Source organism: Chlamydotis macqueenii, chromosome 2 (genome assembly GCF_036417535.1).
Source record: "Chlamydotis macqueenii isolate bChlMac1 chromosome 2, bChlMac1.mat, whole genome shotgun sequence".
Lineage (NCBI taxonomy): Eukaryota > Metazoa > Chordata > Aves > Otidiformes > Otididae > Chlamydotis > Chlamydotis macqueenii.
Window position 1 is genome coordinate 127,767,043 of NC_141557.1, and position 26,078 is coordinate 127,793,120.

At 39.6% G+C, this 26,078-nt stretch overlaps 1 protein-coding gene across 4 annotated transcripts in view; it reads left to right on the forward strand.

The window, feature by feature from the left end:
* C2H8orf34 (chromosome 2 C8orf34 homolog) overlaps window positions 1–26,078 on the forward strand; it is a 201,167-nt gene that overhangs the window by 59,575 nt on the left and 115,514 nt on the right. For all 4 annotated transcript variants that reach the window (XM_086742392.1, XM_086742396.1, XM_086742394.1 and 1 more), the window contains 3 exons: window positions 144–172; window positions 7,292–7,461; window positions 13,549–13,715. In XM_086742392.1, coding sequence (XP_086598518.1) covers window positions 144–172; window positions 7,292–7,461; window positions 13,549–13,715 — 366 coding nt within the window. The remainder of the gene's footprint in view (window positions 1–143; window positions 173–7,291; window positions 7,462–13,548; window positions 13,716–26,078) is intronic.

Genomic DNA, 26,078 nt, shown 5'->3' on the forward strand with positions numbered 1-26,078 from the left:
GTAGGATACCTGGTATGGTACAGCAATATGCAGAGAACAATATGTAAACTTTTCAGACTAAACCTTACTTTTACTTACTGTAGTGAAAGACATTTATAGAAAGAACATTTCTAAATTATATTTTTAATCTGTTTTGTTTTCAGGCATTGCTATTTCTGATGAGCTTGATAAGGTAAGATTTACTGTATGCCTAATGAACAGTACAAAAAGACAGATGATTGTGATAATTTTAGGCAATGAGAGCTGCATCTCCTTGTCCTGGCATACACACTTCAGTTCTGTTGGGTTCAGAAGTTTTAGTATGGAAAGTTATATGTGTTGCTATATTAAGAGCTTGATCCAGGGTGGGATCAAAAATTGCACTGAGTTGAAGAGACTCTTATTAATGAGGCCATGGGAATGCTTTTGATCTTGATATTATCTTTGCTTTATATAGTCTGTTGGGTTACTTTGTATACTTTTGGAAATGTTTAGTTCTAAATATATTTTATTAATGAAGTAATGACTGCATAGTCTGGCCCTGATTGAGGCTAAACTACAACAATTCTGCATTCTCAGATATGATTTTTGAGGATATTTGGGAATAAGTTTTGCTCCCTAGATTTGATCAGGAATGCACAGGGCATCAAAATCAGTCTTTGCTTCTTTGCTGAACACAACAAACAATGATCTCTTCTGTTTTGGCTCATTCGATGTATTACATAGTCAAGATTGATTTTAGTTTTAGCTGTAAGGAACTCTATGCTGAAAGAGTAATCAAGCTAATTTTTCAAAGTTCCAAAGGAAACAGAACGCCTTTCCCTAATTTCACTGGTGAACAGCAGCATGCTTCTAGTGCCAAGAATCTTTGGTTGCGTTCTTGGTGTCAGAAACCGTTACTGTCAGGGAAATAGGATCAGAAGGTATATAAGACTAAGGAATAGTGCCTAATACAGGAGACAGTTTTTACAATATCTTTCCTTTCTACTCATAAAGTGAAGGCACAAACCTTCCTGACACAAGTACATATAAAATATCGCCACTGGATTATCCAGGAAAGGCCAGGTGAACAAGATTGATCACTGTTACCATACAGTAATGTGCATGTCAGGCTGCCATTTCAAAACCATCACCTTTACTTTTAATTTTGCCCTTGATCTTGCTTTATCTTATTGTTCATATTAAGAGTATAACAGTATCTAAGTCTTGCTTCCTACTGCTTCCTTAACTGTGCTCACAAGTGATGAGAAATACAGTTAGAAAGTCCTTCCTTTAGAACCTGTACCTTTAGGAATACTTGTAAAGAACTTCTCTTTAATTGGTTTTGTTTGTTGAAAAAACTATGAAATACTGTTTACAGGAGAAGAAAAGACATTTTGGGCTCGAGCCTGTTATCACATACTTTTTACATACATTTTTGGGAGATACTCTGTGTTAATTTTTTAAAAATATTGATAGATTATTGTTAAAAATTATGTTTTTAAAATTTAATTATTCAGTGTGAAAATTGATACAGGGAACATAATTGGTGAACTTCCTTAGGATCCAGTCTGAGCAAAGAGTTAGTTTTATTTTTGTCACTTTGTTTATAATTTACAATTGGGAGGTGGTGGGTTTTTAAAAATAAGACTTGACATTGTGTATGTAGATTCAAAAGCATTCATTACCTGACACCTTTACAATGTTGCACCTGCTTTAACATCTGTTTTTGATGAGGACAGGTAAATTGAATGTTCTTGAAATCAAAAATTAATTGGAAAATAAATAAAAACCCAAACAATAAAGCTCTTAACATGCTTCTTTGCGCAGCATTGCTCAACAGGCTCCCAGGATAGTTTTACAGAAACAGTGCAATTTTTTGTCTCCATGGGCTTTAGTGAACTTCACTATTATTTCTTGGTTTAGAATCATAGAATGGTTAGGATTGGAAGGGACCTTTAAAGGTCATCTAGTCCAATCCCCCTGCAAGGAGCAGGAACACCTTCGACCGGATCCGATTGCTCAGAGCCCCGTCCAACCTGACCTTCAATGTTCCAAGTGATGGAAATAATGAACATAAAGGCTAGTTCTGTGTTAAGAAATTAAGTATAGCTGGGACCATCCTGTGCAGTCCTGCCTCTTAGGAATGATCCCTTATGTGAACTAATTCCTGAAATGTTCCAATGACTTGTTTCTAAGTGTATTATTTGGCTTGAGCCAAAAGCACCAAAGACTACCTGACAATGGTTTAACATTTTACAGATTTTGGTTCCGTTTCACCTGAGCATGTTCCCAGGTGATGTTTATTTTTCAGGTATAACTGTGGTCAAGCTTATTGTATTTCCTTTCCTAGAGATACATGCTGATACTACAGCTTCCTTATCTAGGCTGTGGCAGCACTGTATCATTTTTCAACCCATGTTCATTTGTGGTTTGGATTAACCATTTAAGCCTTCAGGTATATGTCATGCGTCTAGAGCAGCATGCCCAAACTTGGCATTGGATTCTCTTATAACATTGTCATTACATAGATGTCATGAGAGACATAAAAGTAAACACGGTAATAAATTCTTCTATATGCTCTTCCTTGCTTTATTTTCCTGATGATGAGGAACATTCTTGAGGATTAGGGAAGAGCCCATAGTTCTGCTGTTTTATCTGTGTTTTAGATTTTAAACTTGGAGGAAATGGAGAATGCATGTGTATGTTTCTTTATTTTTGTTTCTCATTATATAAGTATTTTTTTTTTAATATTTCTTTTTGGCTGCAGTAACCTCTAGCTGCCTTTGTCAGGAGAGTACTTGGTAAGTATTGTTGGTTGATGTGACTCCTCCTCCAAGTAATCCAGTTAATTAGTTAGTTGCTTAGTTACTTGAGCATTTGGATTTGGAAAACCAGTTTGCTCTGAATTACAATCACTTTTGTAGAAGGGAGTTTCATTTAAATGGATTCTTGTCAAATATCTGCTATTATTAGCTTTGTGCCAGTACTTAGGGCTTCAGTCCAAGGCACAGGCAGAGAAAATATGGGCAGACAAGGTCAGTCAAAATGGAAGCTTTCAGTTTGATGCAGTCTAGTACAATTTCAGAATTCACTAATATAATTACAAAAAAAATTTCCTAAGATTACTGCAATTAAAACAGATTTATGGTAAAGATTTTTCATCTCATTTACTTCAGACCTTCAGAGTTTGGTGGTCAGTCTCTCTTGATGATTCAGACCACGTCTCTAGGCCATGGAAGCTATGTAAAATCAGCAACTGGCACTGCTTTTGTAAGGAAACAAAATGAGAAGGTGACTCACAGATTTTAGGGCTGAAGTGCAATCTTAATATAATACAAATTTCTGAATTGACTTGCCCTCCTTACTGCTGCACAGAAACTACGCCTGGAAATGTATGGTTTCTAAAGCTTCTCAATAATATGGAGAATTTTGTGTACACAGACAAAGAAGTTGAGCTAGGATGTTAGCCTTTCAGTGAAATTCACAAAATTCTAGTTTGGTTAAAAAGTTATAAAGGAAAAAACACTGAATTCATTGTGAGTTTCAGAGTTTTTCCTAAATTTGTTAGGACACTTCCCTGGGAAATGGAAGTTCAAATTCACGCAGAAGTATAGACTAATCATACTGCTGAAACTCTGAAACTCTGCCTGAATGCTCTGATCATGGGGCTACTGATGATGTGCCTCCTGTGGATTTTGCTGCTACTGGAAGACCCTACTTGTGTTTATGTCACTAAATAAATGCTATTAGATGTTGCACTGTGGCATGCCTGCATTGTAAAATACATTGAAGCAGAATGTAGCCAGGATGCTACAATGCAGAAATTGGTTCAGAACGGGTTTATATGAGTGTACCCATTTCAGCAATATTTCCAGACCATGCAAAATAAGGAGTTACTCTTTTTACCTCTTGTCACAGTTGAAGACTGGCTAAATTAATTAAAGCTATTTGAGAGGAGGCAGGGGAAGGTTTATTCGTCTTGTGGCTTTTGATTCTTTAAAGAACACTTAGCGAATGTTTTCTAAGTTGTTTTTTTTTTTTAATTGCAAATACTAAGACTAGAAATATTTTCTTTTTAAATAGATGAGAATTTCACATAATCCCAGTATTCCTTAGATTGGTGCTTTAGTGATGCTTCATGTAGTGGAGCTCTCACTGAGATCTGTCATAACATTGTGAAAGTTGTCCAGAACTCCCAGCAATATCTTTCAGTCATTTTAAACATTAGTAATGGGAGAGAGCTAAGTGATAGAGATCCAGACTCAGACTTGAGTGAAGGTAATCTAATAATTCATAACAGATTTTGACCCTCAAGGTTAGTAGTCAAGCATTTTTCTATGCTGTGTCTAGGTATACTTTCTTCTTACATGTAGTATTACTGCAATGAATACAGGTTATAATTAATAAAATAGAGGAAACAACTACTCTAAGTCCTAAAAGTAAAGAAATTTCTGCTCACCCGAAAGTATTTCTCACTATGGAGGTACCCTCAAAATCCATATCAGAAATTGGAAATTCTGAGCTTTTTAAACTATGCTTAAATAAATGGAGACACAAATGTTGTTGTGCTCCCTGGTAGGGGTTGCATACTGCAACCACACCTCAGTCCAACATGAAGATGAGATTCAGCTGTCCTTCCAGTCTTTCCCTTCTTCTCCTGGTCTTCACACGGAGGAAGCTCGAGTGTGTCAAGTTGATAGCTACTGATGTGTATAAAAAGTGGATGACACCTGGACTACACTGTAAAATAGTCCTCTGGATTCATTTAGTGCAGATTAAAATACCTACTTGTCCTGAAAATATTTCTGTGTACACTAATGTCACTGTCAATCTCTTCTATTATTTATGAGGGAATATAAATTGGAAATCAGTTATGATTCTGAGGTTTATATATTAAAAAAACTATAAAAAATTGCTTGAGGACTGAGTGCTTCATTTGAATTTATGGAAGCTTTTGAAATAAGGTGCCAAATAAATGTCCTGGTGTCCTCAGTAGACCTGTTTCTGATTCTCCACTTACTGTTTTCACTGTGGTTGCTTATATAGTTGAAAGGAGGAAAATAAATTAGGTCACTGAAAAAGTAGTGTACTAATCTAACAAGATTCAAAAAGGAAAGCAAGGTGATAAAGTGAGGCAAAGCATGACTATGTAATATAAATTACATTTCTATCAAGTAGAGTATGAAAGTGCTACTTTAATCCCTGAAATGTCTAGAATAGAAATCAGCATAACAAGAATAGACACAGCATTCATGGTTTGCTTATTCATATGCTTATGATGCACTGTACAGTGTCAGGAGAAACTTGTGGTACTGAAAAAAGGGCAAATTTTTAGGTGCTTTTCATTTTCACTTTGGGGACTAAAATCTTTTAGCAAAATTGACGCTGCAAGTTGTTGCAAGTTTAACTAGCTGCAGGAACATTTTTTAATTAATTATTAGAAATTAGCCTACGAAAAAAGGGAAGGGAGAAAATGGCTAGAATAGCAGGAATAAACCTCAGAAGGGGCCAAATGTTTCTTACTTGTAGAAACTACCCCAGGTACCTTGTGTAGTGAAGCCATTGTGAGCAGTGGAGTAATCTCTTTTCCTAGCTCATAGGCATATACTGGTAGTCACATCTGTGTCAGGTTACGCCTGTCAGGTGACCGGAGGCCACTGTCTACATTACTTGACTATGACACAGCACCAGACACAAAATGTATATTTGTAAGGACATAAAAGAAAGACACCAGTGGTTAGGTATTCTAAACCCTCTGAAGCCATGGCGTTTTCCTCAGATTTCTCTCCTGTGTTGCCTACATTCCATTTTCAGTGGTCCTACTATGTCTCGTCAACCTTGCAGAAAACAGACATTTTGTAAAAAGTGAATTAGTCAAGTGATGGAGCACTGTGGAGAGATGTATGGAGAGTGGAGTGCTGTAATGCACTCACAGGCACATTGCAGAAAGGAGAACAAAAGAACAAGGCTGAATGTGTCTAATCCGGGGCCTGGGACGTCTTTGGCTCTGTCAAAATGGAAGCTCTTGGAGTTCTGCTGAGCAAAATTACAGTGTCTAGCCAGAGCAGGGTAAATATATTAATATGAAAGCAGTTTGCAGAGGTTTTTTTTTGTTTGTTTCATTTCAGTAGAGGCCTCTACTACAAACTATGCTTTTACCCTATCTGTGTCAATTAGGAAGAGACTTTAAAAATCGTTTGTTTTTAGGAAGATGAGAAAATATGGTTGCTAGGATAAGTAATCACTGTGCTGTACTTTTTCCAGGTGCTCTTTGTTTGGAAAGCATTGTTTTATGGCAGGAATATTTATTGAAACACTGAGCTAGGCAACAGCCAAGGATTTGCTTTTCTAAAATTTTATCTTGTCAAAGGATAGGAATAGAACATATCTCTCCTAATTAGGGACACTGTATTTGAAATGTCTTTGCTAGCCTTGAAAAGAGTTTAATTAAAGCAAAAGACATATTCCTATACCATCATTTCATATCTATTTTTTGCATACATGCTTGTTTTTTAGTTTGACGATACTGTTTTACATGACCCTTTGTCTACAGCTGTTCTAGTAACATTGAGACCAGGTACTCATCACTTCAGAACAGCTTTTTCATACAATTTTAAAGGACAATTTGTTTCTTTACTCTAAATTCCTAATATAATGATGCAAATCAACACTATTTTTTTTTTTTAATATTCCAGTTGCATTTTGTTTACTTCTTGTAATCCTCTCCAGCTATCTTCTTCCAGTAAGTGGTTAAAAATATGAGTACTAGTTTCAGAAACGCATTTTATTAAAATGTTAATACCATTTTCAGAATTGAAAGATACATTATGTAAATCCCAGCAGGGTTATTTTTAAAATGTCAAATGCAGATGTATTTATTAGTTTTGCATTAATTCATAATGCAAATTAGAGTGACGCCATTAATCTACAACAATCTTTTGGTTGGACTCTTTATTACACAGGTGACTTCATCTATTGCTTAGCAGAACTGACACAGTGCTGATTTTAAGAGTTGTGCATTTATAAAAAAAAAAAAATTTTTTCAAGACAATACTCAAGATGTCTACGGTTGCTATTGAAAAATAAGAAATGGGAGAGATTTGAAGCATCGGTGTGGGCAAATCCATCTTGGAATTTTGCTAAAGGCAATCTTTTTGTTAGTCTGTGATTGTTCTGAATATTTTGTAGCCCTCTGAAATTATAATGTGCTGTACTGGTTTTGTACTTTTTTAGTCAATAGTTTTATTTTCTATTCTTTTATTTATGTATTAGCACATATGGTGGAGAACAAACAGTACAGTGTTTCTGGGGTTTTTTTATTTCTCTTCAGGACACAACAGGTTTTAACACCCCCCTTCTCAGACCTCGTGTGATTGGAGAATGGATTGGCCGTGAAGAGAATGATGCAGACCCACTGGCTGCTGAGATGCTGCAACCGCCAATACCAAGAAATAAAAATGAGCAGTGGGACAGCGAGGATAGCAGCAGTCCTGGAGGAAGGTGGGATTTTGGTTCTGCCTAGAAATTTTATAATTTGTGAAGCAGAGCTGTCTTTGTAATGCCCCATTTCTGAGAGCAGAGTGCAGGAGTTTTAAATTCCTGCGCCATAGTGTGGCAGCATGTAGAATAAATGGAAGATATTAATATGTAACTGGTTTCTTCTGATGCTTTTATATATGATTAGCTTTATACTGGTTTGCAATCACACGGTTTTACTCCCATTTATGAAGCTAAGTGTATGTTGACAAGATTGGGGCCAGTTGTGTAATAATTTTGTCATGTATAGCTTTCATTCAGATTCTTCAGACCCTTTTGTCTTTTGGTGGTTGCTAGTAGCTGTTTGTTAATCTTGACACTTTAGTGATAAATCTAATTTTCTCATTTAAAGGAAAGATAGACAAGGGAAACAGTATCTATGTATTTTTAACAGGACTTCCTAAATTCATCTTCAGTTTTTATACTTAGCATCTTGGTGTTAGTGACAATTCTTTCTCAAAGAGAAAATTATATTCTCTACAGTAAACAACTTCTGATGATTTATTGAGTTTGACTGAGGATGAGGGAGTATGTTTGTTTGTTAATGTGCTTCAGCTGCATGGAAGAGATTATAATTTTTCCAAGGAGTCCCTTTTCCATGATTTAAAGATACCTGTTTATCACAGAAATTCAAGTATTCACAATGTTCCTTTAAAAAGCATTCATGCTTTTTTCTTTTAAGGGTAAAGCTTGTGCACTACCTCTGTCAATTGGCTCCCCCTCAGCCCTGTAGCCTTTCTCGTTGGTTATAACTAATACTCTGCAGCAAACACCTTTTTCTTCCTCTTTTAAGAAGGCAGAAACTCTCTGCTTTCCCTTTGAAAAGGTCTAAGGTATTATCAGAGTATCTCAAGTTTGAAGGGACCCATAAGGATCAAGTCTAATTACCTGCTCCTTACAGGACTACCTAAAACTAAACCATATGACTAAGAGCATCATCCAGACACTCCCTGAACTCTGACAGGCTTGGTGCCATGACCAGTTCCCTGGAGAGCCTGTTCCAGTGGCCAACCACCCTCTCAGTGAAGAACCTTTTACTAATGTCTAACCCAAACTTCCACTGACGCAGCTTTGTTCCATTTCCTTGTGTCCTGTTGCTGGTCAAAAGAGAGAGGAGGTCAGCACCTCCCCCTTGAAGTTGTGGACTGCAATGAGGTTACCCCTCAGCTTTCTCTTCTCCAAGCTGAACAAGCCATGTAACCTCAGCCACACCTTGTAAGTCTTGCCCTCAAGGCCTTTCACTGTCTTGGTCATCCTCCTCTGGACACACTCTAATAGTATGATGTCCTTCTTGTATTGACCCATAACTGAACACAGTTCTCAAGGTGGGGCTGCACCAGTGCAGTGTAGAGTGGGACAATCGCCTCCCTCAACTGGCTAGCTATGTTGTGCTTGGTGCACCCCACAACATGGTTGACCCTTTTGGCTGCCAGGGCACACTATTACCTCATCCTAAAGTTGCCATCAACCCAAACCCCCAGATCTCTTTCAGTGAGGCTGCTCTCCAGCCTGTTATCCCCCAGTTTGAATTATGACTATTCCTTCACTATGTCTTCCATGTGCCTTCTATGTAGGAATTAACCTCCTTGTCACAGGGAAACTAGTCTGTCACTTGCTGTACTCTTACAGGCTGTATTCATTAACTTTCCTCACATGTTGGGAATTTAGGAATGTTTGTTATCCATGCGCAGTTCTTTCTTTTAATTAGATTGTTGTGGGGGAAGCTCCAAGTACTACTATTTCAAAGAGGTAGCAGCATGTAGTAATGATCCCTCAGCCAGACGTTGGGCTGGAACCAACACAACTCGGGCACTGGGTTTCTCCAGTGCAGTTCGTGGGAAAGTAGTGGAGCCAACAACTGGCGCTGCAGCTTGATTGTGAGGGTCTGGCTTTCTTTTTCCTTATTCACCAGTCCAATAGAGACACTGCATAAAGATCTGTTCCATGTTGCAGAACAAATTGAGGGTATTGTATCCCTTCTCTCAAGAGGAAGGAGCAGAAATAAGCATCTCTGATCTCTAGAAGGAAGTAAAGAGGTCTACTTCTGAGTAACAAAGATGATTCAAAGCAGCATATTTTTCTCTTTGTAGAGGGTGGTGCAAGCTCACAGCTAATGTTATAATTAAAAAATGTGATTAATGGCTTTGAGAGTAGTATTTGAGAAGTCTTGTTGAGTATCATGACAAAAATTGCTTGGCATATGAAATAAGAAGAATATGAGGTACTTAATGCCAGGAAAGACTCATGGGACATCAATATCTCTAGTTTTTAGGTGCATTAGGTTGAAAAATATGCATTGTTAAGTGGGAATACTGATTTTCAGTGGAAATTAATAACTACTAAATTACGTGTGGCATATGGATTTTCATTTGAATGACTGATTTTATGTCTGGTATAATTCTTTGCTTCATTAGCATTTCATCAGCTTTTGTAAGGCATTTATAAAAAGCATGTTTGCAGTCTTGCAAAATAATAATAAAATTGCAGAACTTTAGGATTGTGGTGATGCTAAAATTGATGCCTATATGTGTAAGTTCAAAAGACCCATGAGGATCAAAGTTAATCTGAATGTTTAATAGTAGTTCACTAATAACAGGCAATTTCTTCAAGGTCTGATTCAGCATTACTGGGAATTAAAGTACTCTTAGCAAAATTTGGAATTGGGTATACACCAAATGCATGAGATAGGTAATAATAATTTAGTTATAATGTAGCATATACCTAGGACATCTCAAAGTAGTGGGAATAGTACGATTTTTATGAGATTAAATGAAACTCTTGGAAGAGTGAAGTTGTTATCAGTTGTAAAGAATTTTGTCTACCTCATCTATATTTCATTCATCTACTTCATTGCTAATAGAGCCTAAAAGAATTTCATTTTTACCTGACAACTGAAAGAGGGAGAAATTTGAAATTCATATGAAATGTTTCCAGTTATATCTTGTTAAATTTGATTTAGCAACACTTTCAGTAAAAAGTGATCATTTATTTGTTACTAATTATCAGGATTTATGTGATAAACCAGCAAAATCTCAAAACTAATCCTAGTCTTCAGTTACAGCATAAGAATGGGAAAGTGAAAACTGTAATTGTCATGTTATTTCCAGGTAATATGTTTTCTTTTAACTATCACTAAATACAAGAAATGCTGCATAAATGAAATACCATATAAATATCCAGAGGGTTAGGCATTAACAGATCACTAGTGGAGTAATTGCCATCAGTGTCGTGCAACTCCTTCTCTGTGTTGCTTTCAAAGACCATAGCTTACAAGTTTTTTTCTGTTTGGTGGAGGGGGAAGCCCTGGGTCCTTACACATTGATAGCATTCTGTAGGGGACTGAATAGGCTGCAGGGAAGAGCATATTCCTGTGGACCACTGGTCTGTTGATCACATGCGCATTTTCAGTATTGGTCTTTCATAGTAAAGCAGATCATAGTACACATAGTACGTGATATTTGGGAATCTGAGTTGTCTGCTTTTTCTATCCTCGCAACCACAAACCTCACTTTTTTTTGCCCCATTTAGTAGTAGACTGTGGGGAACAACTGCTATTTCCTCCTTAAAAACACAACATTCCTGTGATGATGAGCAACAAAAGCACACGTGTATACCTGAAAGCCAGGCCCAGTTACTCAGAAAAAGAAGGGGAATTAATTTTGAGCAACTGAAAGGACAGGTTTCACTACTAATTTGACTGGGAAAGATAGTGCAGTGAGTCTGAAGTAGCTGTATTGGTGATGTCTTGTCAAACTGTTGAAGGATCCTCTTTTTGCTCTCAATGTTCTGGATTGCTACAGAGGAAAGACTGTATTTGTTACTGGTTTTGTACCGTGCTCTGTTTCTGCCATAAGGGAGCAAGGCAAGGTATTAATATGTGATAAGGCACCATTGTGGTGGGTTGACCCCGGCTGGATGCCAGATGCTTGCCAAAGCTACTGTTATCACTGTCTTCCTCAGCTGGACAGGGGAGAGAAAATATGAAAGGCTCATGAATCGAGGTAAGGACAGGGAGACTCATTATTCAGCAATTACCATCATGGGCAAAACAGACTCAACTTGGGGAAATTAGTTTAATTTATTACCAATCAAATCAGAATGGGGTAATGAGAAATAAAAACTAAATCTTAAAATGCCTTTTGCACGCCCCTCTCGTCTTCCTGGACTTTACTCCCAAATTCTCTACCTCCTTCCCTCTCAGTGGCACAGGGGCATGGGGAATGGGGGTTGCAGTCAGTTCATCACATGTTGTCTCTGTGACTCCTTCCTTCTGAGGGGGAGGACTCCTCACAGTCTTCCCCTGCTCCAGCATGGGGTCCCTCCAATGGGAGACAGTCCTCCATGAGGTTCTCCAACATGAGTCCTTCCCATGGGCTGTAGTTCTTTACGAGCTGCACCAGCATGGGTCCCTTCCATGGGATACAGTCCTTCAGGAACAGACTCCTTCAGTGTGTGTCCCCCGTGGGGTCACAAGTTCTGCCCGCAAACCTGCTCCAGTGTGGTCTCCTCTCTCCACAGGGTCACAGGTCCTGCCAGGAGCCTGCTCCAGTATGGGCTTCCCATGGGGCCACAGCCTTGTTCAGGCACCCACCTGCTCCAGTGTGGAGTCCTCTACAGGCTGCAGGTGGATACCTGCTCCACCGTGGACCTTCATGGGCTACAGGGAGCCAGCTAGCCTCACCATGGTCTTCACCACAGGCTGCAGGGGAATCTCTGCTCCTCTCCCTCCTTCTTCACTGACCGTGGTGTCTGCATAGTTGTTTCTCACATATTCTCACTCCTCTCTTGCAACTGCAATTGTGCAGGATTTCTTTTTCCCCTTCTTAAATATGTTATCACAGAGGCACTACCACCATAATTGATGGGCTTGGCCTTGGCCAGTGGCAGGTCAATCTTGGAGCTGGCTGGCGTTGGCTCTGTCGGACATAGGGGAAGCTTCTAGCAGCTTGTCACAGAAGCCACCCCTGTAGCCCCCCTGCTACCAAAACCTTGCCATGCAAACCAAATAGAACCATATAAGAGTGCTAATGGCAATCCTGCTGGTACTGTGCTCATCTTTCAGATATTTGAACACAGTAAAAGTAGGATTAAACTCATTTCCAAGTCATTGTTAGTAGTCTTTTACATTAAAAATTTCCTGGAAAAATTCTGAGAAGCAGAAAGGCTCTTGGGAAACTTCCCCAAGGGATAATGTATGTACCCAGTGGGGATTTTATGTGATTTTTAACGTGATGCTCTTGTTTCTTAGGGCCCAAAATGAACTAGAGCTTGCAGAGGCCCCATCTATAATCTAATGTCCTAAACTCAAAGCCTGTTCTTCATCTCTAAGATCCACTTTGTCTTATTAGTGTTTATCTTTGCAATGAACTGGGAAATGAACTGTCATTAATGATACTAAATTTCACACATTTGCAACGCATCTGCATTCATGCAACAGGCCATAAGACAGTCTAAGGTGTTGCTGATACCCTCATGCAGGGCACCAGACTTCTGTCACATTGTCTTTATCTTGATATCATAAGGAATCAGAAATTGCTAACTGCAGCAAGTCCTGCCTTAGAGCTTTCTGCTAAGTTCTGTGCAGTTCCAGTTGTCTATTACTTAGGTTAGGGACCCAAGTCAACAAACCATGAGGATTGTTACAACTATTTAATACTTAGTCCTGTGGGGTCATGATAACGTAACCACTCAAAGGAGCAGCTCTTTGTTCTCAGCTTTTTTGCTGTATGATCAAAGCCTTAGCAATACTGATTACTAATTGACATCTTATTGTTCTGTGCCTGTAGCTTATTTAGACTTGATTAGTGTCCTTAAAGTCAATGGGAAATTTCCCATCGTCATTCAAGCAAAACTTTAGATAGGAACTGAAAACACAAACTGACTTACAGCTTCCAATGATCATGGAATGAGTTATAGCCAGCTGGTTTGTGTGTAATCTCTTCGTGTTAACCTTCAGATCTGGAGGACATCATGGGCTACAGTAATTTGACAAATGTGTGACGTATTTTGCAGAGAGCACCAGTAAGAAAGTTGTGCTTTCCTCCCTCACAGCTTAAAAATGGAGCCAAAGACCAAAGGACTAAAACAACAACAGCAGCAACATAAAAAACTGCTGGCTGCCATGCTTTCTCAGGACTCCTTTGATTCTGCTCAAAGCACAGCTCCATCTGTAACCGAAGAAGATATTGACAATGAAGATGATGCAATGGAACTGCTGGGTAACTGCAAAAAATTATGTGTATTTTCTGATACTTTTTTTTATAGATTAATCTAAAAAGTGTAACATCTGATCAAACATAGATTAATTTGAATCTACTCCGTTTGTTTGAAGCTTAAGTATCCAGCAGCTGTGTGAAGGTTCATAGGGTTTAACTTGCAGCTTTCAGGAGTGAATGTAATGAAGACCATATATGTGTATGAATAAACTGCCAGCTCCATTAAAATCCCATGAAATATCAAATGCTTCAGTTGCTTAAAGTGATTAATTTGTTTTCCTACATAAATCACTTGCAGGTTCTACTTGGTGAATGTATTTATGTACAAAGAGCAGAATCAGCTTCACTGGCTTTCATCTGGTTCTTCTTTTTCTTAGCTGTATCACAGTTCTAACTTCAGTGGGTTTTATTTGAAACTTATTAGCTACAAATAGCTTATGCAATGTAGATTTGTAACCTCTCCAGAGGATTTGATTGTAATTTTCCAGTAGGCTGTATTGTATGTCAAATTGCACTCTAGAAGGCTCTATACTCAATGCTTTCTCCCTTTACTGGAATTACTAGTTGTGAAAGAAGGGAAATTATTGAAGAAAGTGAATTAATAGTCTCTTTTCTGCCATTTTTAAAAGCTTCAATATAAGATGCTTAAAAGGTAATAATGGATTTAATTTTATTTTCCCAGTTTTTGCTATATAGTACTTTATGTGGAATCAAAGCACAGGAAAGACACCATCTCAGGAGAGCTCAGCATTCTTACATTTATGAATTCCATCACAAATTATTTGTTTCAGATTGGACCCTAATCTAAAAATCAGAAAACCACATGGTGCTTTACTCTGTTTATGTTATATTTCTCTTGCTTTCTTACTACAGTCTTCATAGAATCACACAATAGTTGAGGTTGGAGGAGACTACTGGAGATATCTAGTCCAACTCCTTGCTCAAAACAACCAGCTAGAGCAGGTTGTTTTGAACATTGTTCAGTTGGGTTTTGGCTCTCTCCAAAGACGTAGACTCTACAAGGTCTCTGGGCAACCTGTTCCAGTGCTTGACCATGCTCATTGTAAAAAAGTTTTTGTTATGCTTAAATAACATGTGAATTAACAGATACTTTATTTTTTTTTTTTGGTAGTTTTAAATTTGATGGATGCATTTGTTTTTATAAAAAGAAAAGATAAATGGGCTGAATCACTCAGGTGTCATGGTGGTCAATTAGTTCTTTATGTTTGAAGGAAGTCACAGCATTTGTGACTATGGGTTTGCAGTCTTCATGGAATCAGTTGGTGTTTCCAGAACTAATCCACAGATTCCAGTGGAGGCCATAATTAGTTTGTAGCTGTGTTACCTCCTCATTTCCTCCTGCAATTTACAGATCTTTCCAACTTTATCAATGTGACATAAAAAGAAAGCTGAATGGGTGTCTTGTGCTGGCATAAACCACAGGACTCCTCTAGGATTCTGTGGTATCTGGAAGGTACAGTAGGTAAGTGTGTGTTTGTGATGTTACTGGCCTCATTATGTATCACATAAAGAATAAAATCTTTTGTTAACTTCTGTGGAGATAGTAGGGAAAAGGTATCCAATAGACGTGTAGATCTTTCCTTCCAGACACTTGAATCCCTGAAGGTATCTGGAACCAGAAAGGCAGTATAAAGGAAATTTTGTTTTCTAGTGTCTTGAAATTTGAGCAGAATATTATCTACATACAAACAAGTGGTTTTTTTTTTTTTTTTTTAATAAGCATTCAATTGTAAGAATCTATTCTGGTTTTGTGCCATGCAAAACCTGGAGCATTTTTCTCTCGTGCATTTCATCAAAACTGGCAAAGTCTGTACAAAATAAACTTGAAACTGGAAAGGTCACAAGCAGGGCCTCTGGTTTGGGTAGGGTGTTATATAAGCGATTCTGAGACTCTGAACCAAAATTGTGGCATATTTGGTGAGTAGCCATGGTGATAGAGATTATAATATAGCCAAGTTATAGTAACTACCACTGGTAGAAAGCTCAGTATGCACATCTTGGTGCTGAAAGTGCGGTACTTCTGAAAGACTGGCTTTTATTTTAACTCTCATTTTGCATTTTACTGACAGTATGTGTTTTATATTTGATATAATGGTTAGGTTACATCCTCCAGAACTACTCAAAACTTGAGGATATGATGAAGGTTACATCCTGCAGAACTACTCAAAACTTGAGGATATGACGAAGTATTGCACAGGAAGGGTATTTTGTTTTCTTTTGAAGGTAATGTAAAGAACTTAAATTTCTATCAGCAAACATAGGTATTTTTCATTGCTATGTTTTCCAGATCAGTAACTCTATGGTAGTGGAATTTATTTTTTTCATTATATAGTGCATTAATCCATTAGCTGCTTTGATGCTTTTACACTGCTTATGTGCAGTATAACTAATTTCAAATCATGGCTTTCTGCCATCACTGAATTGCAGGGCATTGTTGCATCTAGCTACCTGACTTATTCCGTTTAGAGTTCAGTATTTGTTGCTTATTCAACCCTTTCTTAAAAAATTACAAAACCTCATGTTCCTAAGTCTGGATTCTAGGAAAACAAATTCTACTATTTATAGAAAATTATTTTAATGCATACTCTACTTATAATGCGGGTTTTTGTGGAACACAAGCTTCCATCTCTGTGTGTGTTCAAGGAAGTCTTTTTCAGAGTTTGGTTGATTTATTTAGGTATTAAAAGTATGAAACTGACTGTGGGTATATTTTCTTCTAAAAAAAAAACCTCCTAGTACTCACATCAGAATTGTCAATGAAGGTTTAGGTAGAATGAAACATTCCAAATAGAAGAAGCAATTAAGCTGTTACACTTTTGAAGAATCCATTTCAAAAGAAATATATGTGCAAAGATGAAAATAATATTATGGGGCTACATTCTGATTTCAGTTATCGCTCTTTCTGTAAAACGTAAGATGCATAGGAGGACTGTTAACACACTGGTAACTTTCTAAATGTGTTCAGTTATGCGGGTGGCTGAAATAGGTTACTGGCAGATAACATCATAGTGGAAAGGATCTTCCTGACTTTAAAAAGCTGAGAACTGTAACTGTAAAATCACATGTTTTAGTAAGTGTAAAAAGGTAATGCAACTGAGATCTGCCACTGAAGATTATATCAAGGAGCTCGTTTTATATGCATCATAATTTGCAGTATTGTGTTTTGTAAATCTAAGTGGGAGCTGAAGTAGTTGTCTGTGAAACTCTACAGTCCTTTTGGAATTCCATTACATTTGGGCTTAAGCTGTCTTTTGCATTTGGCTGAAGTCCACTGAGACTTTGAAAACATGTTATTCCCTCAGTATCTCACTGATGTCCATTGGAGAGGACTGAACTGTATTTTCCCTGAAATTGCTGGGAATATGAAAGATGAAAAATAAATTCTATATTGTTTTACACAATATTGATATAGAGAACAAGTCCTATGAGGAGCAGCTGAGGGAACTGGGGTCATTTAGTCTGGAGAAAAGGAGGCTGAGGGGAGACCTTATTACACTCTACAACTACCTGTAAGGAGGTTGTAGCGAGGTGGATGTCTGTCTCCTTTCCTAAGTAACAAGTAATAGGATGAGAAGAAATGGCCTCAAGTTGGGCCAAGGGAGTTTTAGATTGGATATTAGGAAAAATTTATTCACTGAAAGGGTTCTCAAGCATTGGAACAGGCTGCCCAGGGAAGCAGTTGAATCACCATCACTGGAGGTATTTAAGATGTGTAGACATGGCACTTAGGGACATGTTTTAGTGGTGGACTTGGCAATGTTAGGTTAATGGTTGGACTTGATGATCTTAAAGGTTTTTTCCAACTGTAATGATTCTATGCTATTTAGTCATTATGCTCAATCACCTCTTTTCTTGTCGTTGTTCAATCTTTATGCATGCTCACAATATTAAAAATGTTACCATATGTTAATATACACTGTGCAATAGTTAACTATGAAACACCGCTCCAGTGATAAGTGTACCCAGGAAGCTCACACCAGGAAGCCCACACAGGTGTGGTTGAAGTCAAAGGTGGTGATAATTGAAGTCCATTTCCGGCAATTGACACATATGCCAGTCTGTATGATTCTGAAAAGCCTCCATGATTTTAATACAAATAATCTTATATTTGAGCTAGATTTAAGTGTTTGCAGCATCAGGACTTGTAACACCATCTCTTCTTTTCTTCAAAGCTAGTTTCACAGTAATAGTGGGGGTTTTTTTTCTCAATTTAGAAATCTTAAGTGAAAGTTCAGTGATTATCTGCCTTATTTATTATCTGTAATTCTTGTGATGCAGTAACAAAGCAGAAACTTTAAAGATAGAAATGCACTTTAGGTAGTACTATATTTTTTAATGATTGCTTTGAGAGATAGCTGATGTCTTCTAGAGAAGAGAATCTACCGCCTGTGGAAGGAGGGACGGGCAACTGAGAATGAATACAAGGAAGTCGTTAGGATGTGTAGAGGTGAAATCAGAAAGGCAAAAGCCCAGCTTGAATTTAACCTGGCCACTGGGGTGAAAAGGAATAAGAAACTCTTTTATAAATACATTAACAGTAAGAGGAGGACAAAGGAGAATATCCCCTCTTTGCTGGATGAGGCTGGGAATGTGACCACTGAGGATAAGGAAAAGGCGGAGGTTCTGAATGCCTTCTTTACGTCTGTCTTTAAAGGTCAGACCAGTTATCCTCAGGGTACTCCTCTCTCTGACCTGGTAGTCTCGGCTGGGGAGCACGCTAACCCCCCTGTGATTCTGGAAGAAACGGTCAGAGACTTACTACTCCAACTGGACTGCCACAAGTCCATGGGGCCGGATGAGATCCACCCAAGAGTGCTGAGGGAACTGGCGGAGGTGATAGCCGAGCTGCTTTCCATCATCTATCAGCGCTCCTTGTTGACTGGTGAGGTCCCGGAAGACTGGAGGATTGCCAACGTGACTCCCATTTACAAGAAAGGTTGTAAGGAGGATCCGGGGAACTACAGGCCTGTTAGCCTGACCTCGGTTACAGGGAAGGTTATGGAACAGATAGTCTTGAGGGAGATCATGCGGCATGTGCGGGATGGCCGGGGGATCAGGCCTAGCCAGCATGGGTTCATGAAGGGCAGGTCCTGTTTGACCAACCTGATCTCCTTTTACGATCAAGTGACCCATCTGCTGGATGAGGGAAAGGCTGTTGATGTGGTCTACCTAGACTTCAGCAAAGCCTTTGACACTGTCTCCCACGGTATTCTCCTGCAGAAGCTGGCAGCCCATGGCTTGGATGGGTACACTCTTGGCTGGGTAAGGAGCTGGCTGGAGGGCCGGGCTCAGAGAGTGGTGGTGAATGGAGTTAAATCCAGCTGGCTACCGGTCACAAGTGGTGTTCCCCAGGGGTCGGTGCTGAGGCCTGTCCTCTTCAATATCTTTATTGATGATCTGGATGGGGGCATTGAGTGCACCCTCAGTAAGTTCGCAGATGATACCAAATTGGCTGGGAGTGTGGATCTGCCTGGGGGTAGCGAGGCCCTACAGAGGGATCTGGACAGGCTGGAGAGCTGGGCTGAAGCCAATGGGATGAGGTTCAACAAGACCAAATGCCGAGTCCTGCACTTCGGCCACAACAACCCCAGGCAGCGCTACAGGCTTGGGGCGGAGTGGCTGGAGGACTGTGTGGAGGAAACGGACCTGGGGGTACTGATTGATGCTCGGCTGAGCACGAGCCGACAGTGTGCCCGGGTGGCCAAGAAGGCCAACGGCATCCTGGCTTGCATCAAAAACAGTGTTACTAGCAGGAACAGGGAGGTAATTGTCCCCCCGTACTCGGCACTGGTGAGGCCGCACCTCGAGTACTGTGTTCAGTTTTGGGCCCCTCACTGCAAGAAAGACATTGAGGCCCTGGAACGCATTCAGAGGAGGGCTACGAAGCTGGTGAGGGGTCTGGAGCACAGGCCTTATGAGGAGCGGCTGAGGGAGCTGGGATTGTTCAGTCTGGAGAAGAGGAGGCTCAGAGCTTATAGCTCTCTATAACTTCCTGAAGGGAGGTTGTAGTGAGCTAGGGGTCGGCCTTTTCTCTCGTGTAGACAGTGATAGAACTAGAGGCAATGGTTTCAGGCTGCGCCAGGGGAGATTCAGGCTGGACATTAGGAAATATTACTTCTTGGAAAGGGTAGTCAGGCACTGGAATGCACTGCCCAGGGAGGTGGTGGAGTCACCGACCATGGGGGTGTTCAAGAAACGTTTGGATGTTGTGCTGAGGGATATGATTTAGCTGAGAAGTATTGGTGATGGTTGGACTGGATGATCTTTTAGGTCTTTTCCAATCTTGATAATAATTCTGTGATTCTGTGATTACGGGTAACTACAGGCCGGTCAGCCTCACCTCTGTGCCTGGCAAGGTCGTGGAGCAGATTCTCCTGTAACCCATGCTAAGGCACATGGAGAGCAAGGAGGTGGTTGGTGGCAGCCAACAGGGCTTCACCAAGGGCAGATCGTGCTTGACCAATTTGGTGGCCTTCTATGATGGGGTGACAGCATCAGTGGACAAGGGACGAGCAACGGATATCATCTACCTGGACTTGTGCAAAGCTTTTGACACTGTCCCACATGACATCCTTCTCTCTAAACTAGAGAGGCATGGATTTGATGGACGGACCACTCGGTGGATAAGGAGTTAGCTGGATGACCGCACTCAGAGAGTGGTGGTCAACGGCTCAATGTCCATATGGAGACTGGTCGCGAGTGGCATCCCTCAGGGGTCCGTGTTGGGCCTGGCCCTGTTCAACATCTTTGTTGGCGACATGGACGGTTTGCCAATGACACCAAGTTGTGTGGTGCCGTCGACACGCTGGAAGGGAGGGATGCCATCCAGAGGGACCTTGACAGGCTGGAGAGGTGGGCCCGTGCCAACCTCATGAAGTTCAACCAGGCCAAGTGTAAGGTCCTGCACCTGTGTCATGGCAATCCCAAGCACAAATACAGGCTGGGCAGGGAATGGATTGAGAGCAGCCCTGAGGAGAAGGACTTGGGAGTGCTGGTGGATGAGAAACTTAACATGAGCAGGCAATGCGCCCTTGCGGCCCAGAAGGCCAACCGCATCCTGGGCTGCATTAAGAGAAGCGTGGCCAGCAGGTCGAGGGAGGTGATTCTCCCCCTCTACTCTGCCCTGGTGAGACCCCACCTGGAGTACTGTGTCCAGTTCTGGAGCCCCCAACACAAGAAGGACATGGACCAGTTGGAGAGGGTCCAGAGGAGGGCCACAAAGATGATAAAAGGGCTGGAGCACCTCTCTTATGAGGACAGGCTGAGAGAGTTGGGGCTGTTCAGCCTGGAGAAGAGGAGGCTTCAGGGAGACCTGATAGTGGTCTTCCAGTACCTCAAGGGGGCCTACAAGAAAGATGGGGACAGGCTGTTTAGTAGGGCCTGTTGCAATAGGATGAGGGGTAATGGTTTTAAAATAGAGGGGGCTAGATTTAGATTGGAGATTAGGAAAAAATTTTTTACAATGCAAGTTGTAGAACACTGGAACAGGTTGCCCAGAGAGGTGGTGCAAGCCCTATCCCTGGAAACGTTCAAGGCCAGGCTGGATGAGGCTCTGAGCAACCTGATTTAGTCGGGGATGTCCCTGCTCCTTGCAGGGGGGTTGGACTAGATGACCTTTGAAGGTCCCTTCCAACCCTAACCATTCTATGATTCTATGATTCTACTTTAAGAACTCTTCTTCTAATCTTTAGAGTTTATTTTTTCCTCAAGAGCTTTCCAGATGTTAATTACTTAATCATTGTAACAGCCCTGAAAAATTGGCCGGTGATATATTTACATTTTATAACAAGAGGAGATAAACCAAATTTAGTGGAGATTGCCTTTATCTCTAGGATGAGACAGTAACTCAGTGTCTGGTAGTCTACCCCTTATATAGTCTGTACTTCTTTTCTAATAAGTCTCTGAGTGCTATAATGAAAGGGTGTCCAATCTGCAGTGCTTTCAGTGCATTTCCTCTGATTCAACAGACAGTCCTGATTTCCTTGTTTCCTAGAGGTCTTTGGCAGCATTCAGGAAACAGACTTTAGACCTGATCAGTTATTCTAATATTAGCAGCAGGTTGTTCCTCTTTGTTGTCTCTCCCAGCTAGACAAAAATTTCTTCATTATGTGAGTAGAATACATAATTTGCCAGAAGAGTGTCCACAAGGCCCTAGGAAAGATGCTATGTGAGTTGTACTATATCTTCAGAACAGTTTTCTGGCCCACCGCCTGTTTTGCTGGAGTTTAAGTAGAATGATTGTGTGGGAGAAAGCTGTGTGAATTGCTCATCATATCCCCTTTTGCTGCCTCTTCTTTTTTGGAAGCTATTGGGAAATTGTCAACGTTACCAGTGAGCATCTGCTGTGTAATGTATACACAGAAGCTGAAGCCACTGGGAGACAGTAGGACTCCGCTACATGCAGAGACTGACTGTACTGTACATTGCAGAATTTTCAGTGGCAGATGTAATGCACTGGTGCAACTGTGTGTGTTACAGACCTCCATTTGAGGGGCACTTGGACTCCATCAAGTGTGGATTTAAATACCTTTTCTGAGGTGGAGAAAGGGGCTAGCATAGATAATCTTACATCCCTTCAGGTGGTGGGAACCCTATGTTTCGCAACATTGAACAGACCTCCAGTCACGGCATGATATACTGCACAGATCCTGCTGTTCTAAGGTTCAGCAACATTACAGATCTTAGAGCTCTTAGAAGTAAATAATTTAGTTTTATGTTTCTTATAAGTAAGGAATTTCATCCAGCATTTCTACTGTCAAGCAAAAAGATGCTCACATGACAACATGGTGGTTCACTTTTAAGATAAGACCATGCAGGTGATGTAATTGCCAAATGCTAAGGGGGAGCTGCCCATGGTCTTCTGCCTTATGATTAGTGGGCTAACTTTATCCTTCAGCCAAGTGATATGTGCAGCACAACATAGCACAGCACAGGCCTATGCCTGCTTAGCTCAGTTGTTGAGTGGATCATGAACTCCTCATTGTATGATGGTCCTCAGGCTCGAATCACTAGCAAGCAGGAAAGTCAGTGTAGCACAGTATTTTCATGGCACTGGAAGAAATGTTTTCTATCTAGTCAGAGACAGTGATCACCACTTTAGCCCAAGTCATGGGAAGGTGACAGCGGCAGTGTTATTTGTCTCATGTTCTTATCACTGAATGTTGGTTCTTTACACTCCATGCAGTAATGAACATTGAGGTTCTCAGATTCCAAGACAACATTTATCAAGGTATGATCCAGCATTATTTTTCTCTTTAAAAAAATCCTGCAAAGTTGTTAATCTTATAGTATGTCTTCAAAAATCAAGTGAAATGTCTTTGTATCCGTAACTTGACTATCTGCATCACTACTGCCCTCCTAGTGAAATTACTGAAAAATTTCCTGTGTGGATAAATACTTAGATGCAAGGTTTTTTTTTTAAAAAAAATTGCCATAGATCTCCATACTTCCGTTTCTAATGTCTTACAGAGTGGTGGTCATAGCTTTTATGAAGCTATTCATGTTAAATTTTCTGTTTCTTTCAAATTTCAACAACTGGAAATAGGAGGCATACTCTGTATCTAAAAAAAGAAAGAAGAAAAGCACTGGTTTATTGCTTTTTTTTTTAACTTACATTACCTCCCAAAGTGTGTAAAGCATTTACATACTTTTGTGCTGCTTAATTAAGTTATTAGTGGAGCAAAAGAGGGATTGTATTATATGGACCAGGCTTAGCATATGAACATTCATGATGTTAATGCTCTGTGAATAATAAGGCTCGTATGAATGAGATGTTTAAGCTTGTATTTGATTATATTCAGTGACTTTTTCTTTAAAGTCTAGTGTAGGAGATGTAATTCATCCCAATTTGAATAGAACTATTTGATTCTAGGAAAAATATCAATAAATGCAATTTACTGTTATCAGAATTTCTAAAAGGCCTTCCTTTTATCTTCCATTTGTCTTCTTTCATCTGATGGTAGGCAATTTCTGATAATCTTTGTTACCAGGTACTTTGAAACTCCCAAATTTGGAGAGACAATGAACAGTTGAAGGCAAAAGTTCCAAAAGATTGTTTTACCCTCTTTGGGAGTTGAACCCAGCAAGCAGCTAAGGACCAAAGAGCCCCTCACTCATTCATTGTTCCACAGTGGTAGAGGGGAGAGAACAGGAAGAGCAAAAGCAGGAAAACTCATTGGTTGAGATAAGGATAGTTTAATAATTGAAAGACAGAAAGAAAGAAAGAAAGAAAAAAGAAAGAAAACCCCAAACCCGAAAACAAGTGATGCTAAAGCAATCACTCATCTCTTCCCACAAGCAGACTGATGCGTAGCCAGTCCCCAAGCAACAGCTGCTTTGGTAAAAACCACTACCCAGTTTTTATTGCTGACCATGACATTATATGGCCTGGAATATCCCTTTGGTCAATTCAGGTCAGCTGTCCCAGCTGTCTCCTCTCTCAGGCTCTTGCCTGCCCACTGTAGGGCAGAATGAGAATCAGAGAAAGCCTTAACTCTGTGTGAGCACTGCTCAGCAATAGCTAAAAGATTGGTGTGTTATTGACACTTTTTTTAGTCACAAATCTAAAACACAGCATCATGTGGGCTGCTATGAAGAAAATTAACTCCATCCCAGCCAGACTCAGGGCATCCCTTAAAAATATTTTTCCCATCACTACCATCTTTTTGAAAACTGAGAGCTTGTATTGACATGATGGAAGGGTGCTTCTACTCTCTCTGGTATGTCCAGGGACGTAATTCTCATTTCTTTTGGATAAAGGCTCCTCTTCTTGCAGTTGTTTCCCAATTTTGTATTGCCTTTCACTTGCAGCTGTTTCTGTTCTCCTCTTGTGTGTTTTTGACCATAATTGTGGACTCCAGAAAGTCTTTCACACTTGGCTCATGTCTCGTGTTCTGTGCTAGTCTTTGTTGTGCTCAAAGGCCTTAGTATGGCACTGAGAAGTGACCATAGCTGTCACAGAGGATACAGTTTGTAAGTGATGGTGTCTGGCTGAGATTCTTATGCTATTATGTAAGTGTACTGTAAGTGGTAAAGACTGTAAAACCTGCACAGCTCGGTAGAGAGTGTTACAGTTACTATTCAGACAACTATGAGTCTTCTGTGGACTTCCCTAAGGAAACATTCTTTCCTCCAGGAGGTCGTATTTACAGTAACTTCTCCTTTCTCTCGTTCTTCCCTTTTAACATGTATATTCTGTTATTTCTTTACTGTAGTTGGTTATGTGGAGTTTACCTGGAGGCATCCATGTGCAGGATCTAATCTTGAGAATGTGTAATAAATAGTGAAGTCTAGTGAAAAGGGTAGGGGAAGAAGAACAGCAAAGAAGCCACTAAATTTGTAAAAAGGAATTTGTCTTTTAAAAATGGGCAGTTATGGATAACTTGTATTTTTATCTTCAGGCCACAGTGATTAGCTTGCTCTGACTCTAGGAAGTCTCATTAAATCTTTATCTTTTTTTGTTTTTAGTGCAATACATAGATTGTTGTGCTCTGCTTCAAACAGTTAACAAAGTAAATATCATTTTTATGGAAGTGTAATATAGAAATAATGCCAGGACAGTTGGAGCAATTATTTTTTCTAAGGTGAGAATTAACCTCAAAAAGTATTTTTTTTTTTTATGGCATTTCACTGAAATTTTAACTACAACATTATTGCAGATACTGTTAACAGTATTTCTTAACAGATTCCCTGATTTGCAGGACTATTGTCTAGAGAGAAGCCATAAACTTAAAATCTACTACTAATTTTAAAGCAATATTTTAATGCATTATACTCACGGAACACCTATGTACAAGTTTAACAAATACCATATTCAGTATTTTTTTTCTTTTTGCCAATATATAAAGTCACTGAAGCAAGAGACACACACAGGTCTCTTTAATGGCATTCATGGAGTTCATTGATTTCAGTTCATCTTGTGATCCTGTGCTAAAAGACAGCAACATCAGTGAGAATCTTTTAGTTGATCTGAGTTTAGGCAGAGGTCTTACTGGTTATGCAGAGAGCAGGGATTTGGTGTTTAAAGTCTTAAAATAATGAAATCCTGCTCTTGAATTTTACTGTTAGTAATACTGTAGGTGTTCGATGTTTACATAGAATTTTTAGAATGACAATAACTTCTGGTAAGATTAGTAAGTTCTATAGTTTGGTTAAGGGGGTGTTTGTAAGGTTAGAATAACTTATGAATTGAATTAGTCAATTACTGTAACACTTGTGTAGTTATTTCTGGTTTGATAAGCATAAAATGGGTTGAAATTGAAGTTGATTGTGCTTCATATTGCTGAAGGGAAAATGCAGAGAGAAAATCAATTATAGTTAGACATACTAGATTCTCTTGAGTTGAAA